The 18644-nt window shown below is 40.2% G+C and overlaps 1 protein-coding gene across 1 annotated transcript; it reads left to right on the forward strand.

Annotated features, from left to right (window-relative positions):
• Positions 1-273: 273 nt before the first annotated feature.
• acss2l (acyl-CoA synthetase short chain family member 2 like) lies at positions 274-16445 on the forward strand. Its single transcript, XM_034104158.1, has 18 exons — positions 274-552; positions 698-893; positions 3438-3529; positions 4057-4160; positions 5183-5255; positions 5482-5557; positions 6110-6194; positions 6506-6643; positions 7152-7322; positions 8649-8782; positions 10374-10506; positions 10905-10961; positions 11227-11307; positions 11394-11502; positions 12707-12775; positions 14470-14646; positions 14964-15038; positions 15538-16445. The coding sequence occupies exons 1-18, from the start codon at positions 429-431 to the stop codon at positions 15663-15665; spliced, it is 2022 nt and encodes a 673-aa protein (XP_033960049.1). The 5' UTR covers positions 274-428; the 3' UTR covers positions 15666-16445.
• The last annotated feature ends 2199 nt before the right edge of the window (positions 16446-18644 follow it).

Consider the following 18644-nt stretch of genomic DNA (forward strand, 5'->3'; position numbering starts at 1 on the left):
TGCTGTCGGTGAACTAAATGCTGTTACCTCTCTTGCTATTTTCCCAGAGAACCAATCAGCCCCCCTGTCAAATCAAACCATCCTGTGTTGGCATGAATCCCAGCATTCATGTTGCTGCTGCTGCACACACTCCTCCCCACCTCCTTGCTTGGTTAAATAATGCGATCAACAGGCCAGGGGGGGCTCAACCAATGAAAAAGTGGGAGTGCTGAACCGTGCAAGCTGATTGGCTGTCCTGGCCCTAAACAGACTGTGAGCGAGCCTTAGATTAGAGGTGGGTCTCTATGCATGCTGAAAAGTGTTGCTTCTGTAAAGGAGGCCTTGTAGTCGTTTTACTCAGGAGGATACAGACAGATCAGCAGTGACTCCAGATTAACCCACTTTCTCACTGTCCCTCAGATGATATAGGCCAGTCTGCATCTGTCTCAATGGTTGTTCCTGAATCCCAGGAAAAAATGTACTACCCTCCTGAAGACCTGAAGAGGGATGCTCATGTACCGGATTTTAACTCCTATCTGGCACTGTACAGGAAGTCTCTTGAGAATCCAGAAGGTAGGTCAAACCGGCTTGTATTTTTAGTGCAGCACTCACAATGTTTCCATGCATGCACCTCCCTGAGAGATAACTGTAAGCATGATCCCTGTGTTTATCTACCCGGCAGTCTGTAACACTGACATTAAACATCACTTTCTTTCAGCTTTCTGGAAAGAGATTGCAGATGAGTTCTTTTGGAAGAAGCCAGCAACGGGACCATTGCTGCAGTACAACTTTGATGTGACAAAAGGGAACATTTATGTCAAATGCATGGAAGGGGCCAAAACCAACATGTGCTATAATGTCCTGGACAGGCTTGTGAAGGAGAAGAACTTTGGTGAAAAGGTTGCCTATTACTGGTAAGCCACAATGTGTGTCCGCCATGAATGATGGCTTTGATGGGAAATACTGCCTGGAGTTATGTCAGCAACTGTTGTGTCCTGCAGTGCCAAAGCAAACCTCAGCTAGTGCCAGTGCTTTAATGTTTCGATCCAACTAAGGACATTTAACAAGATCTATTGTAAAACATTACCAGATTGGATATGCTTTTGTAATTACACATTTTATGAACTTGCATTTCAGCAGATTGTCCTGTTGCACTCACAAAAACAAGTCGTTTAGTGTTTAATCACTTGGATCTTGCCCAAATCCTCCCATATAAAAAGATCAAATAAGAGCCTAATGGATTGTTTTCTGCATATAACTGTTTTCTTTTTCAATGTTTTGCATATGAGCTCAAAAATAGTTTGTTTGAACAATTACAAGCTTCCACTAAACTCTTCACTCTTACAATAGCTGGCTGCTTACAGTAAAGCCTCACACACTTGACAAATCACCATAAAGTCTATACTTTATATGATGGCATATATTTGCTCTGTCAACACAAGAGGCTTGGCAAATGACAAATATGGGTTCTGTAAGCGCAGCAGTAATAGGGGTTCAATGGAACTGGGTACAGCGGATACCAGCCATCAGCCAAATAAACGCAGTTTGCACTTCATCAAAGCACTTAGTGTATGTAATAAATCTGCTGAAGTATTTGCCATTACGGCTTAAGCACGTTATATGATGAAGATATTGCGTATCAGCTGTTTTATTGCCCTATTTATATTATAGGTATCAGTGGTGAGATGATTTGTTTTATATTGTTAAACACTTATATGACCTTAGCTCACACAATGTCCAAAAATTCAAAGCAAAACTATCTTTAATAGAAGATCAATGCAACAAAAAAAAGACACCAAAAAGGTTAACGAGTTGATGTGTACTTTTGTTTGAATGTATATGTTACGGCATGAATTATTTGCAGCTACTTTTCTGAGATTGAAGTCCCAGTGTTCTGTGATGACAGGTGGCCCTCTGCTAGAGTGTCACCCTTTAAATCAAACATTGTTTTAACAACAATAACATTTTCAACTGTGTGTAAGAAATGGTTTTCAGGTTCAAAAGTAGGGTTGGGTAGGTTGGTATGTGATACTACTAAAAAAGAAAAAATCCTTTATGAAGTAGTTAGTATTTTTGAAAAGAATTAGCCATGATCAGCAGCCTAAAAATGTCCTTTTGGGTTGTTAAAGGTTAAAAGCAGTAGTTCCTATTAGTTATGCATTAGCTGCTATGAGAAGCAGACACAACAACACATTCAATGTCAGGTTTGCCTCGGTGTCATTTCCTTTTTTTTATTAAATCTTTTAGACAAGAAAAGGCAATGCATTATAAAGATAGGTAAAGTGCATCACTGAACACATTAAGACTAAAGTCATATATTACATAACATTAACCAAACATCTATCGTAAAACAAATAGACAAGGTCAAGAAAATAAAAGTGCATGATAAATGAAGGTTGACATACATATACAACAACAGCACAATGCCTAGAGGCAAAAATAAACAGCAACTGCAGTCCAGCAGCTAAAACCAGCTTCTCCAGGTTTAGATTTTATGACTGACGACCTCAAAGGATCTTTGAGTTGAAACTGTCCCTGAGGTATTTTGCTCATAACACATTTGGTGATTTATATCTTTGGAGTTATTTTGGTCAAAGTTCTTTGAGAATTCGGTTTTTCTTGGATTTTAAGCAGCATTCTGAATGGGCTGCACATTAAAAAGTAAGTTAAAGAGTTTAGTGGTAGTGAGTAAATCAGTAGTAAGTATAAATATATACTTGAAGAATAAAAAAAAGACTTCAAATAGAGCAAGACAATATTTCAAGAGACACAATGGTGCAAGTAAATGCAGGAAATAGTAATATATGTAGATATGTACTTATCAAATAAGATGAGACAGAATGTAAAAATAAATAAAGTGGTCCAAGGATTGACCCTTGTGGAACTCCAGATGTATTTTTGATTTACTCTAATACATATTGCCCAAGAGGCACACTCATAACTTATTAATTTAAAGAGTTTTAATCAATAGCCGTTGCATTTAAAAGTACAGAGTTTCATCACTGCAATCATTTATTTCACCATCATCCTGGCGATAAGGTTGATGCCAGGTTTGAACAGTGTTTTGGCTTTTCGTCCCACACTGGAGGCATGCTAACATGCTGCCCGCTGGCCTGTGTAACCTTGTGCCACATACTTTTCAAAGTGACTCCCCTGACAGACATCCAAACCTAATATAGACGCAGCCACACAGGGGACGGGACGGGAACTCAAACCACAATGTCACGTTATATGAGAAGATACTTTGTCGAGGAAATGGGGAATCTGGAGGGCTTCTTTATCTGTCATAAGAGTAGTAAAAATTAGCCAGACATCGCACAAATTAACACATACAGACAAGGCTTTGCAAGGCAAGGCAAGGCAAGTTTATTTATATAGCACCTTTCAGCACCAGGCAATTCAATTCAAGGTGCATGACAGTTTTGTTGTGTTTCTTCTCTTTTGTGTGCACCTCTCAGGGAAGGAAACTCACCTGACCACCACATGGCCATCACCTACAGCCAGCTGCTGAGCCAGGTCTGCCGCTGTGCTAATGTTCTCAAGAAAATGGGTAAGAAATCTTACATTTAAATAACATTACATCAATATGAATTGCTCAGTTGCAAAAATACAGAGATGACTTGATCCTTATAAATTACCAGTAGCAATTACATTTGAGAAATGAAGAAAGACAAATTCAATATAACAACATGCTTTGTGTGGAGCTGAAACATAAAGCAAAGTATTTTGCTTATATGAAGATTTCTACAATACTAAATGACAAAACAAGACATTTAATGAAATTCCCTTGGACATTGATTTGTTTTTGACATTTTATAGAAACTAGATTAATAAAATAATCTATACAATATTTGTTAGATTAATAAATAAGGAAAGTTATCATTAGTTGGCTCTATGCTGTACTCCCAAATGCACTTATCAGACCAACAGTACAGCATTAGGCACATATCCAACATACTGAAACTCCCCATGAAGCTACGTTTCTGTAGCTGGTTTGAGTTGAGAAGTAGCTCAGATCAGGCTCAGATGTGATTTGTGTTATTCAAAACCACACATCTGCTTGTTTCCTTTTTCAAGGTGTAAAAAAGGGAGACAGGGTTTCCATCTACCTTCCCATGATCCCTGAGCTCGTCTATACCATGTTGGCCTGTGCAAGGATAGGTGCTGTTCACTCCATAGTGGTAAGTAGTATGATGAATGGCCCTTTCTTCATTTCTTATTTTCTTGTTGTTTCACTTATTTTGGAGGAGCAGACAAATACGTTTTGCTGTATAAAGAGGGAGCCTCATATAATGTCAGCATGTGAACAAAGTATGACGATTTTATTTCTTTACCTTGTGTGAAAAACCTTCCCTGGTGCTTCAAACATGAGTCAGTCAGCATTTTTTTGCAGCCTATTTGACCCATATCTATCATGCATAAGTTCCAAATGTGCACCTTACCTCAGTTCAAATGAAGTCGTTTCAGCATGTATATTAGCAGTGTTTTCCTTGCTCTTATATTTATCACCTGCACTCAATATTTGGGTCAGACGTTTACTGGCTGTGTATACACTTGGAAAGTCATCAGAGTCTTTGACATTTTGAAAGGAGGCCAACACTATTTTAGCTTTTCAACCTTCCTGATCCATGCAAAGGTTAGTAGCACTGTTATAAATATCTCCAGGCAGCTCCAAGATGGGTTCCCTTCATGACTGGCAAGGCCTCCTTTTGGCAGACTTAAGTATAAGTGACCTTGTAAGTGCTTGGTCACTGTTTGCACTTTTCCATATTTGATATGAACACCACTTAGCAACATAAGGGCCTCTGGCATAGTGCCAGTGTCTTAGATTTCTCATGTGTCTGTTAATATAAGTCATAAATTAGCTTGACATGAAATCATAGACAGAGCCAGACTGAGACATTTAGCTGAGTCCTCAGTGTCTTGATTCATAATGCTGTCATCAACACTGACACTTTACACTGTGAACCTGTAACCTTGGCCAGAACAGAAGCGTCTGTTGGAGGATGCAGCAGATGACAATGATATAAAAGATTCATTTTAAATGTCTGGTTCAGTATGTAAGATTGAATAAGGTGCCTTCTTTATACATGGTTATGAGCGGGAACAGCCAGCATCCGACTCAGTGATGGAAATTCGGAGTTGTTATAAACCAGAATATCCTTTTAAAAATGTTGTCTTTTCTTTTTCTTTTCATGTTCAGTTTGCAGGATTCTCCTCTGAGTCTCTGTGTGAGAGGATCATCGATGCTTCCAGCAGCGTGCTGGTGACGGCAGGTAGGAGCAACAGCAGCATGAAGGGATTTGTTGCAGCTGTAAAGATGGTTTCAAGTCATAGAGCAAACGCCTTCATTTTGCATTATTTTAAAACGTATCTGTTCCAGTGTGCTCAAACTAAGTAAAATGAGCCTACATTGCAGAGCCTTGTGTTTATATTATATACGTGTTCCCTGCTGGTTTATACAGCTTATTGTCCCTCCCTACTTATCTTTGTAATATACAGATGGTGTTTACAGAGGAGAGAAGCTGATCAACCTGAAACAGATTGCAGACGAGGCGCTGGAGAAGTGCCGGGAAAAGTGAGTCCACTTCTCAGCAACCGCCCTTATTTACACTAGCTGCTGCTAATGGGACACACACACACACACACACACACACACACACACACACACACACACACACACACACACACACACACACACACACACACACACACACACACACACACACACACACACACACACACACACACACACACACACACACACACACACACACACACACACACACACACACACACACACACACACACACACCAGGGAAGCCAAGGTTGTTCGCTCCCATAGCAACAACAAAAGCCAGGGAGGGATGCATTATCAGGGGTATCATTTTTAAATAAAGTGATTACTATACCAACGACTTCAAATATGTATCTCAAAATCTCACATTTTCCATGTGAAACAGTTTGTCTGACACTATTCACTATAACTTAGGACTTTTACTATATTTACTACCAAGGTCATATATATGATAAATCAAAAAAATCAAAACTGACGACAGGAGCTCTAGCCATTAAATACGTTTTGATGCCCTTTTACTGCCTCAAATTTGTATTTGTATTTTCGTCACAGAGGGTCATCTTCTGTCACTAAATGCCTCGTGATCAAGCACCCGGCACTCAGGACAAAAAGTGGAGCTGCATGCAACAAACTTCAGGTAGATATGTTTTCAAAACCAGTATTCAATAACACTGTATATGTCTAGCATATTCATATATTCCCCTTACTATTTATTCTATATATCATATTTATTCTATACATTACTGCTTATGCTGTATACTCTGTACATTACTGCTTTTGGCACTTCTGGTTGGACGCTAAACTGCATTGTATCTATCCAATGAAAATGTAGGATTCAGAAAAGGCCTCTAAGGGGAAGTTTAAAATGGACATGTAGTGTTGCTGTTTGTATTTTTTGAATTGTGTAAAATAACGCCTGTAATTTCTTTCCTGTTTTGGTGCGTTCAGACTCCCTGGGACTCGGACTGTGACGTGTGGTGGGACGAGGCGATGAGAGACTCTCCTGAAGAGTGTGAACCTGAGTGGCTCGACGCTGAAGACCCGCTGTTTATCCTCTACACCAGCGGCTCCACCGGCAAACCCAAGGTAAGATGCGATTGTATGTATAAACTAGTTTTATAGAGTAGAAGAACACAGTAGATTTGCACAGGGAACACATATTCTGTTGTAATTTCTCAGTGAAAACACATCTTTTGAATCACAGTCTATTTTCTCCTCTGATAAGCCGGTAATGGTGTTAACTGTCCTGGCTTTGATATTTCTTTCTTTGTCGGTGCTGTGCAAAAGGGAGAGTTAATGGGTTTATAATGGCCATACATGCAAGTTGAAAGCACTGCATTGTGTGTATGGGGGCTACATGTTATTACACAAAACACGGGGCTTAGAGCATCAGATAGTGAGTGCAATCATCTCTGTCTATGCCAGCCACACACACACACACACACACACACACACACACACACGCACGCACGCACGCACGCACACACACACACACACACACACACACACTTCACCCTCCCTTATTTCTGCTCTCTGCCTCCTTTGTGTAGACCAATTTTCTCCTCATTCATCTTTCCTCCTGTGTGCGGTACAGGGTATTCTCCACACAGTTGCCGGGTATCTGCTCTACACGTCGCTGACCTTCAAGTACGTTTTCGACCATCACCATGACGACGTGTACTGGTGCACCGCAGATATCGGCTGGATCACTGGACACTCCTACATCACCTACGGCCCGCTGGCCAACGGAGCCACAAGTGTCCTCGTGAGTCAGGAGACTTTGTTCCTTTGGTTTTGAAAAAAAATCCCCATAATGCAATTAAAAATATATATTGTCCCCTTTAAAAAATATATATCGAATTTACCATTTCCACATTCAAATGTCTTAAAATGAACGGACCTGTTATAAATGGTGTTTAGTGAGGTACTTACATTATTCCAAATGTTTCCAACAATTTTCAAAGAATAATCAGATTTATATCAAGGTAATGGTCCTTATCATTAGTCGTATATTGCACATGCATCAGCCCAGGGTGGCCCAAAAGAAGCTTTATACATTTACTTTTTAAACTAGATTCAAGATATATTTAAAAAAACAGTTTTTGCATCATTTGTCCTTTTTGATCCTAAAATTGAAACCGGAAGAAGGATTTTAGAACTGCTTTATTCAGTGTCTTTTACCATTTTAAATCCCTGGGTTTAATTTTGGAGAGGAGGAGACGTCTGAAGATAATTCCGTAAGACTTATCCTGTACATTTTGACCTTAAAGGTGGGGTAGGTAATGCGCTAGAATTTGAAAATACACATCCGGAACAAATCTGCCCCTTCCTTACAGAGGCCCTCCTCCAACACACACGAACGCGCACATGACCAATGAGGGCACGAGATAAGTGTGTGCCCCAGATGGAAGGCTGACAGGCAGGTAGGCCATCCAGTTACTTTAGCCGGGCCGGCTCAGATGATTGGTCGTGCTTTTTTACAGTACTACGGCTTCCACAGATGACATTTTTGAATGGATTTTTTGTCAAAGCACTTCAGATATTCATTGCTATCGGGATGTTAAGAGCATTCCATGGAATATAACAAAAAGTGTATCTCGAGCCGGTTTCTCAAACTTACCTACCCCACCTTTAAGTTATTAGAGAGACAGAGAAAACATTACTCTTGTTAACTCTCTGCCCTTCATCTGTTGCTCATTGAACAGAGTCAGAAAACACAGATTCCTCACATGGAATTACTTACTTATTTTTAACGGTTTCCCTCACTGCATATGCTTGTTATGAGAGGAGGAGACCTTTGGATATTAGTTTAAATCCTCCTGAACAACAAACAAATAACCTCTTCAAACTCCTTCTTTTGTTATTGTTTTGATTAAGCCAAAATAATTACAAATCGTGCATTCAAGACGTTCTAAGAGTTGCATGTGTGTGTGTGTGTGTGTGTGTGTGTGTGTGTGTGTGTGTGTGTGTGTGTGTGTGTGTGTGTGTGTGTGTGTGTGTGTGTGTGTGTGTGTGTGTGTGTGTGTGTGTGTGTGTGTGTGTGTGTGTGTGTGTGTGTGTGTGTGTGTGTGTGTGTGTGTGTTTTCTCCAGTTTGAAGGTATCCCAGTTCACCCTCATGTCGGCCGGTTTTGGGAGATCATTGAGAAATACAAAGTCACCAAGTTCTACACGGCGCCTACAGCCATCCGCCTGCTGATGAAGTACGGTCGGGAGCCGCTGCAGAAGTAAGAGCGTGCACGTTGCTCAGAACAAAACTGATTTCCAGAAGCTAGAGCAGTCTGACTTTGAAAACACAGCTGGACGAGAAAGGTGCTTCAAGTCTTTTTTTACTGCAAGGCCTCCCAGCTTTCATATGGAAATGTCTATCTATAATTTCTGAAAGATCTCCTTCTGATCTAAAGTCTTATGTAACAGACTCCTCGGTGGTGAGGTGAAGAAAGTTAACTATTTGCCTTTTTAATGCATTTCCAACATTATATTAGCAAGAATCCTTAAACCCAATACCAAGTCAATACAAGTTTAAAAAAAACTCAACATACAAGTCTGTTCTCTTCGTAAAAGAGTCTTCATCAGCTTGTCAAAGAAGAAAAACATCAACCCTAGAAGACCACCTGGAAAACAGATATACACTTGCAAGTAAAAGTATGTGAACCCTTTGGAATTACCTGGATAAGTTGGTCATAAAATGTGTTCTGATCTTCATCTAAGTCACAACAACAGACAAACACAGTCTGCTTAAACTAATACCACACAAACAATGATATGTTTTTCATGTTTTTATTGAACACACCACGTAAAAATTCACAGTGCCGGGTGGGAAAAGTATGTGAACCCCGAGGCTAAAGACTTCTTCAAGAGCTAATTGGAGTCAGGAGTCAGCCAACCTGGAGTCCAACCTGTGAGACGAGATTGGAGGTGTTGGTTAAAGCTGCCCTGCCCTATAAAAAATACACACCAGTTTTGAATTTGCTATTCTTAAGAAGCATTGCCAGATGTGAACCATGCCTCGCACGGAAGAGCTCTCAGAAGACCTACGATTAAGAACTGTTGACTTGCATAAAGCTGGAAAGGGTTCCACAAGTATCTCTGAAAGCATTGATGGTCATCAGTCCACGGTAAGACAAGTTGTCTATACATGGAGAAAGTTCAGCACTGTTGCTACTCTCCCTAGGAGTGTCCGTCCTGTAAAGATGACTGCAAGAGCACAGCGCAGAATGCTCAATGAGGTGAAGAAGAGTCCTAGAGTGTCAGCGAGAGACTTAAAGAAATCTCTGGCACATGCCAACGTCTCTGTTGACGAATCTACGATACGTAAAACACTGAACAAGAATGGAGTTCATGGGAGGACACCACGGAGGAAGCCACTGCTGTCCAGAAAAAACATTGCTGCACATTTGAAGTTTGCAAAAGAGCAGCTGGATGTTCCAGCACTACTGGCAACATGTTCTGTGGACACATGAAACCAAGGTTGAGTTGCTTGGAAGGAACACACAATGCTATGTGTGGAGAATCCAAAGGGTTCACATACTTTTTCTTGCAACTGTATATAGTTTCCTTACCTTTTCGAACTTGTTTTGCTTATTCCAGCTGACAACCAATAAACAAAGCTGCTCTAATGGTGTTTTATGGACAACAATTTAAGAAAATCGTGCAACAATATGAGAAATATGCTCACGACTTTCCCTGGATGCACGTGTTGCTGGGATAGCAATCTAGCCTAGCTAATGCAGACCCAACTAAAGCGGCGATCATAACCACATAATGACGGGAAATAAAAAGATATCTGATGGAAGTCTTCTCACCTGCTTCTACCAGGTACGACCTCTCCAGCCTGAGGATTCTGGGTACTGTTGGAGAGCCGATCAACCCGGAGGCGTGGCAGTGGTACCACGAGGTCGTCGGTCAGGGCAGATGTCCCATCGTCGACACTTTCTGGCAGACAGAGACCGTAAGTGACATCTGCCTGCAATCAACACACAAATCAGCTGGTATTTAGTTATATTTCAGAATCATTTTTAGAATTATGTTAAGTCAATATGTTGTTTAGTTAAAAATGGTTACTTGAAAGTGACAGAAAAACATCTCGAGCCAATGTTTAGTTTGTCTGCTCTGAGTTACTGAAGACACATGGCGGTGCAACGTAGTGTTAAAGAGAGGACCTGCTCACTATGTAGATCAAAAGGGCTCAGTCTAAGCATACTAAAACACAATTCTGTTTCTTTATGTGATTATATTACTGAAAACACAGTTATTAGATCTCCCTAAATACTACGCTGTCCCTTAAAGTTACAGATACACATGTTTTGAGTCTCAGGTGCCTTTAAATGTCACTTTATTCCTCTACAGGGAGGTCATGTGTTGACTCCTCTGCCTGCTGCCACGCCTCTGAAGCCAGGCTCTGCTGTAAGTCACAACATGGATTACATAATACTCTTTTAATGCTTATCTGTAACACACCAGCATCTCCTGAGTTAGTTTCACCAATACTTCTAATGCTGGCAAGGACCGGTTAGACTGAAACAATGCAGGAGATTCAACAGTCTTTCATAACATTTCAATTTGGCTTTTGCAGATTATGATCAAGTTTATGATCTGAAAGAAACATTTATGAGCTTTTTAATGAGAGAATAAAGTTTTATCACCTTTAAATCCACATCTCATATTTCAGACCTTCCCTTTCTTCGGGGTAGAGCCCGCAATCCTCAACGAACACGGGGAGGAACTGGAAGGCGAGGCTGAGGGTTATCTGGTACGTTTTAAATCATCTCTATGTAACTTTGCAGCAGCAGTAATACTTCTCTTATGTGTATATGTGTTTTCTGTGCTTTGTTACAGGTATTCAGGAGGCCTTGGCCTGGCATAATGCGCTCAGTGTACAGAAACCACGAACGCTTCGAGAACACATACTTCAAGAAATTCCCGGGCTTCTATGTAACTGGTGATGGTGAGGAATGAATAACACTCGACTTCACCCACCTGCTTTTAACCCTGTAGTCTTTAACCCTCATGTTGTGTTCGGGTCTCCCGTCACCCGTTTCAAGTTCAAATGATATAATAACTACGCTCTAGTTTTTTGTATCGGAAAAAGGCTTCATGATATCCTCCACAGCAGCTATATAAACACTACAAAACTGATGTTGACAATTTTTGCCAAGTTTGAAGGTCTCTAAAAAAAGAAGTGTATAATTTGGTGTTCGGGTCAGGGGAGACCCAGCAGAATTGTTTTGGGTGACTCGAGGTCAAATTTGGCCCAATCAAGATTCATCTTTGACTTTAGACACCCCTCCCCCTTCTTCAACTGTAACAATAATTTTTCGCAACATGCACCTGGCCTCCCCTCCCTCTGCCCCCCCTCCCCCCACGGGAACTCAACCTTTCTCAAAGAATACGTGTGCAATATGTGGTGTAATGTGTTTTGGGCCATAACGTTAAATTACAACAGGATTGTACGGTTATGAATGCATAAGAAGTTAGTTATGATGTAGTTAAAACAATATTGGATGATAGTCTTTTTGTGTGTGTTTTGGACTGAGATAAATCATGAGTCAAAATTAACCCGCGAACACCATGAACGGTAACAGCTTTTGAACACAACAAGGGTTAATGCCAGTGTTTCCCTTTAATTAGCCAGACGGTGGCGGCCTGCCATAATCTAATTTCCCCCGGAAATATTTGTACACTTCTCCACAGGTGGGCTGAAGCTTGCAGGCGCATTTTGTCTTTATGGCAACGTTGCAGGTTTAATCCCACTTCATATCAAGACACGTTCATTGCCATGTGTGAAGTTAAAAAACAGTTTGTTTACAATTAAATTCTTAATTTGCCTTCCTCTCTGAACACTGTACATATACAAGGACGAGCAAGAGATTAATATACAAAAGAACAAAGTTATTTTAAAATGTAAGTTTAGCTTTCTTTAGTACACCAAAACTGATGATGAAATGTACAAGACTGTTTTACAAGTGACTGTGCCCCCGAACACCTGGATGGTCAAGACACTAGTCTCAAATAATCGAGTGGAAAACACTGAATAGCAAAAATGCCCTTGATTTTTCACCAAAATGCCAAAGAGCCTTTTAAGAGAGAGATAAAAAGGCTATAAAATAATCTTTTGGGGGTTATGCAACTTGTTTTCTTCATTCTCTCAGGTTGCAAGCGGGATAAAGACGGATATTACTGGATCACAGGAAGAATAGACGACATGCTGAATGTGTCAGGTACTCAACTGATTTACTGTCTGATAACACAGTCTGCTTCAAATACCCTAAATAAAAAGGTGTTACAAAACCAAGACACTTTTAATTCTACCCTTTTATGTAATTCAGAACAACAACATCAGAATCAGTTAGTCCAGTGGTTCTCAAAGTGGGGGGCATGCCAGGGGGGGGAGGGGGACCAGGAGGAAAAATGGTTATATAAAAAAAAAAGATTAAAAAATAAATAAATCTTAATTTGAAGAATTATTGATTCGAAAATAATATGATGCAGTACTATTAGGTCTGGGTCTCTGTGTTTCATTAAAGCTTGGCTCTGTGTGTGTGTGTGTGTGTGTGTGTGTGTGTGTGTGTGTGTGTGTGTGTGTGTGTGTGTGTGTGTGTGTGTGTGTGTGTGTGTGTGTGTGTGTGTGTGTGTGTGTGTGTGTGTGTGTGTGTGTGTGTGTGTGTGTGTGTGTGTGTGTGTGTGTGTGGAAGGAGCCATTTTGTGTGCGAGAGAGAGAGAGCGCACCGGTACCGGAGATCGTTGTTGTTAGCTTCTGGTGCTAGCGAGCTACGCTAACGGATATAAGGAGTTTTTTCAAAAACAAATTGGAGGAGAGTCCTCTCCTGTCAGACTGAGAGACTCAGTGAGCTAAAGGACTCTCTCAGTGTTATCTCAGTGGGTCTCAAACGTTTTGGTCACCATTAATATAAACAATTATTTCCGAGGCACACGTTTATATGATCATTATAGTTATAAAAAAAAAAAGAGAATACATTTAAAAACAGGTATGAAATACTCTATGACATTAAAAAAAGAATAAAGTTTAAAAGGGTGATTTGTAAAATATCCATAAAGAAAAAGTAAATCTGTTTACAGTTCTGTTTCAAATGGGTGTTGAGAGATGTATCCATAGATCTCTTCATGTTGCTCTCAAAGTGCACCTTCAATATTTAAAAATAAATCTTCCAGGGGGAGCATTCCCCCGGACCCCCCTATGTGAGGTCCACACACCACCTATAAAAATAGCACTTGACCCCTGCTTACACCTATATGACGTGAGCTGATTATCGAGCCTTCATTGTAACAGTCACACTGTGTATATGAGAGGGGAATGTTGCAGTAGAAAGTTCCACTGTAGCGCCCGGTACATTAATGGGAAACCCTAAATGTCTGAGCACCCTCTATGAAACGTCAAGCTACCCCACAGCACCCCCAAAATAAATCTCTGGCGCCGTCACTGAGCCTGACTATTTGTGTTGGGGGGGCCCGACTTTTTTTTTTCTCCAAAGGGGGGGCCTGACAGAAAAAGTTTGAGAACCACTGAGTTAGTCCCACAGAGGGGAAAGTTACAGCAGAAAAGAGCCAAAGGCAGCTTAATGTTACCTAAGAAGCATGCATAAAGAAATATTAAAGATTAAAAAAGAAATTATAATAAAAAAAGTTACACAATTTACAAAAAACACATCCTGTAACAGTTCTGATGATTTAGCAGCCAGGTATATATTGCAGTTATTAACGGCATATATATATATATATATATATATATTGCACATAGTTGGTATTTAACAACAAGGAGTGTTATAGTCTGTGTTGTTGTGTTGTTATCATATATTTGAATTTAAAGCCATTTCTTTTCATTTTCCTCCGCAGAAACGTGGTGATTATTCCTCTCCTATGTGTTTTGCCCCTAATTACTTTTGGGTGTGTTCAGGCCACCTGATGAGCACGGCGGAGGTGGAGGCGGCGCTGACGGAGCACCCGGCGGTGGCGGAGGCTGCGGTGGTGAGTCGGCCTCACGCGGTGAAGGGAGAGTGTCTGTACTGCTTCGTCACCCTGAAGCACAGCCGGGAGTTCAACCACACGCTGCAGGACGAGCTCAAGAGACTGGGTGAGGCTGTGAAGAGTTTTTGTTGGATAACTTGTACTGTTTCATTGTCTCTCTTGGTTTATATTGGATCAATCACATTTTAAAAAGCTATTGGTGAAGAAAAAGGTTAGTGCAACTATTTTGTTTTCTTATGCTCACAAAAATGTAGATTTGGCCTGAACATGTGTTTGACTTACACAATGCACAATAATGCTCAGATTGTTCAAAAACTAGCTGACTGAACAAACACATTTGAATGAAAACAGTCCGTTAAAAGTAAATACAATAAGTCCAGAAGATCTTTATCTGAACAGCACTAATTCCTTCCCATTTTTCAGTGAGAGAGAAAATTGGACCAATCGCCACGCCGGACTTCATTCAAAACGCTCCGGCACTCCCGAAGACTCGCTCAGGTAAACAGCTCAACAACACAATCCTCCTCTTCCTCTCATTTAGTAATAATAATAATAAAGCTTTAATTATTTAGTACTTTTCATGCAGCTCAAAGTGCTTTACAAAATGACACATCACAAGTAAGAAATAAACACCAAGAAATTCCAGACCTGTACATGCAGTAAAATATAACATTTGATCAGGTTAATAGACACAAGGAGGTAACATGTATGATAATGCAAATAAAATAAATAATGGTTTCTCTCTGACAGATAAGACACTGACAATTGAATCGATGCAACAATATAAAATATAAAACCCCATAAAACAGTGCACATAGAAATAAAAATATAACAGTAATAAAAATGCCATAATTCGAATAACGGTTCAACGATTAAGAAAAAACAAAACATAAAAAGAAATATTGCTATTAAATCATGTTGAGATTAATAAATCCTTTAAGACCTATAAAATAAATAAAACAAATCACTAACACCTTCTGACTGGATTTATTTTCAGGAAAGATCATGAGGCGGATCCTCCGGAAGATCGCCCGCAACGAGAAGGACCTGGGCGACCTCTCCACCCTGGCCGACCCCAAGGTGGTGGAGGAGCTGTTCAGCCAGAGATGTGAAGCTGCAGCCTGAACACCTTCCTCCTCCTCCTCTTCATAGATGAAGACCATCGCAATCTGCTGCTTCTATCAGCGTCTGTGCACTCTATGGGACTGAATGAAAGGGCTGGGATCAGACACTGAGGTGTTTTAAATGTGTGTTATGTAGATAAAAGAAAGTAGAATGACAATTGGTCAAAGAGGCATTCATGTAAACGTGTGAATATATGGGGGCTGCTTTGCGTTTGGGCCAAACTGTCAAACTAACTGAACACAGAATTGCTATCTTTTATATATTTTATAAGTATTTCAGTCTCCTATCGTTGTGAGTATTTCCTCTCTTTTTAATCTTGAAATAGTAAAGTCAGCTTTGCACAGCTTGTTTTTTGACTGACGCCTGATGTATATTTTCAATTCTATGATATGTTTCTATGACCTGAGAATGAAGTGTTGAATCTGTCTTGTGTCCTTTTACCTGGAGCTCAGCAGCTCATTGGCCCCCTCATGTGGCAGGAATCGTCCTCTACAGCTGCTATCTGATGTTTTATTGAAAACCCTTTCTTACGCTACTTCTAAGTCTTTCTAGAAGCCTTTTGTCTTATAATAATGTACGGAGCGCACACACACACTTAAACACACACCCACAGGGCTTGAGTGCAGCGAGTATGGGGGACAAAGACCGCAGGACGAGAGGAAACAAGAGGGCGGTTTTATTTTAAGTGCACTGGATTACTTAGAAATGTACAAGGATTTGTTGTCTAAAAAATGAGAAAAAAGATCGACAGTTTGTCATAAAAGTAGCTCAGAGGGTCAATCTGTGGACTTCCTTTGTTTCATTTAATCTGTCTCCTCCACGTGCATGCAGCGAGGTGTGTGTGTGTGTGTGTGTGTGTGTGTGTGTGTGTGTGTGTGTGTGTGTGTGTGTGTGTGTGTGTGTGTGTGTGTGTGTGTGTGTGTGTGTGTGTGTGTGTGTGTGTGTGTGTGTGTGTGTGTGTGTGTGTGTGTGTGTGTGTGTGTGTGTGTGTGGAAGGATACATTTTGTGTGCGAGAGAGAGAGAGCGCACCGGTACCGGAGATCGTTGTTGTTAGCTTCTGGTGCTAGCGAGCTACGCTAACGTGTGTGTGAGAAACACGGATGGGTAATATTACATCATCACCCCCAGCAACGGAGAACGAGTTTCCATGACAACCTCCTTACCCCCACCTCCTTCAAACCCTCTTCCTCCTCTGGCCACAACAGCAGTCTACAGATGTTTTGTAACCTCACACAGATAAGATGTTTTGTTGGCCTCTCTGGACCTATTTCAAGTAATTGAAAGCATAACATATTTGTATTAACAACAATATACCATTTTAGGCGTCTGTCAAAAATCGTTTTATAAGGTGTTGATTTTTGATCATTTAAGAGGGTTTAACAATGCTGTCGAATTACACGCTTGGAAATAAAAGTAATTTATAATTGTCATCCTCCATTTCATCCTCATACTGAATCATACACACTCAAATCAAAAAGTCCAATTCAAAGCCGCAATCCTACAAAAAACCTACAAGCGGATTAAGAAACATAAAAACACACACAAGGCCATAGATTTCCAGTCTAAGGAACAAGACTACATTCAGACAATATTTCCACAAAATTCCTCCATAGTTTGTGAAGGTTTGTAAAAAAAAAAAGGAAATGGACTTGATATTAAAATCAATCAAATCATGCATTAATGGATCAATCCTAGAATAAAATGTGTAAATGTAACTAATATTAAGAGCTATATTTTCAATACAATCAGAATCAGTCCTCTACATTATATTTGATTTACTTGCACATCTGTTTTATTGTGTTGCACTGTTGGAGCAGCCCGTGAGCTAATCATTTAATTGTCATAACTACACTGCTATGCAGACATGACAATACAAGCCTTGAATCTTGAACTATTTCTATTATATTGTATTTAAAAGACACACTGGCAGTTATTTTCTGCACAACACAATCTTTATAGATGCATGCAATCTAGAGTATATACATTTTTATAATACCAGAGCAGATTATTCCGTATTCAGTGTGTTTTATTGTAATCACAATCTGATGTTTGGAGTGTGTGTCGCTGTCTGTCCACTTCCAGCTGACTGTCCCTCCGTCAGCAGCTCCCTGCCCACATCGATGCTTTGTGAAATGTAATCTCCTTAATCCATTTACAGACACAAGGCCGCTGTGTGTGAAACCTGAGGCGGATATTCGATGGTGAAAGTATCAGATATAAGTGTTGGTAACATTTCATTTGACCATGTGATGTGGATGTTTCTGCTTTTCTTTTAAGGAACTGTATGAAAGTTATTTCTTAAAAAGTAACATCCATGAAACATTCAAAACATGCACAAAGTATTTAACATCCAATTTAAAGCTTAATAAATTATTACATTTTTAATTCAAATGCACTTTTGGTGGTTTGGTGACGCGTACATTTTACATTCCGTTTGAATGTGTTTTGAGCATTTTAGCAAAAAACGAATTTATACAAAAGACAATACTGCAAATAAATTAAAATAAACATGTTTCTACAGTACACTGTTTTGGAAGGAAAGCAGAACATTATTACATGTGAAGCGTTGTCACTCCTCCTCAACCCCGAGCTGCTTGAGGATTACATCCCAAAATAATCCTCCGTCATTGTTTTGGATGTCAGACCGGCTCAGAGGCTCAGAGGTGGTGTGAGACGGTTTCACCACATTTTAGCCTGTGTGGATGAAAAGCTCCACTGTGATGTTTGTGTGTGTGTTGCGTGTGTGTATGTGTGTGTGTGCGTGTGCGTGCGAGCGAGCATGGGCACATCCAAAGCAAAGTGCTCAAACAAAAGGAGAATCAAGGAGGCTCCAAATGAATGGCGTCTTTTTGTTTTTGCTTTTCAAAAGACAGACAGATGGTGTAACTGAACTTGAAGCATGTTGGACATTTTTTACTTTGAAATGTTACTGCATGTTGAATAGGAGGGAATTGAGATAGCTGAGGTCAACCACAGGT

This window comes from Pseudochaenichthys georgianus, chromosome 17 (genome assembly GCF_902827115.2).
Source record: "Pseudochaenichthys georgianus chromosome 17, fPseGeo1.2, whole genome shotgun sequence".
Lineage (NCBI taxonomy): Eukaryota > Metazoa > Chordata > Actinopteri > Perciformes > Channichthyidae > Pseudochaenichthys > Pseudochaenichthys georgianus.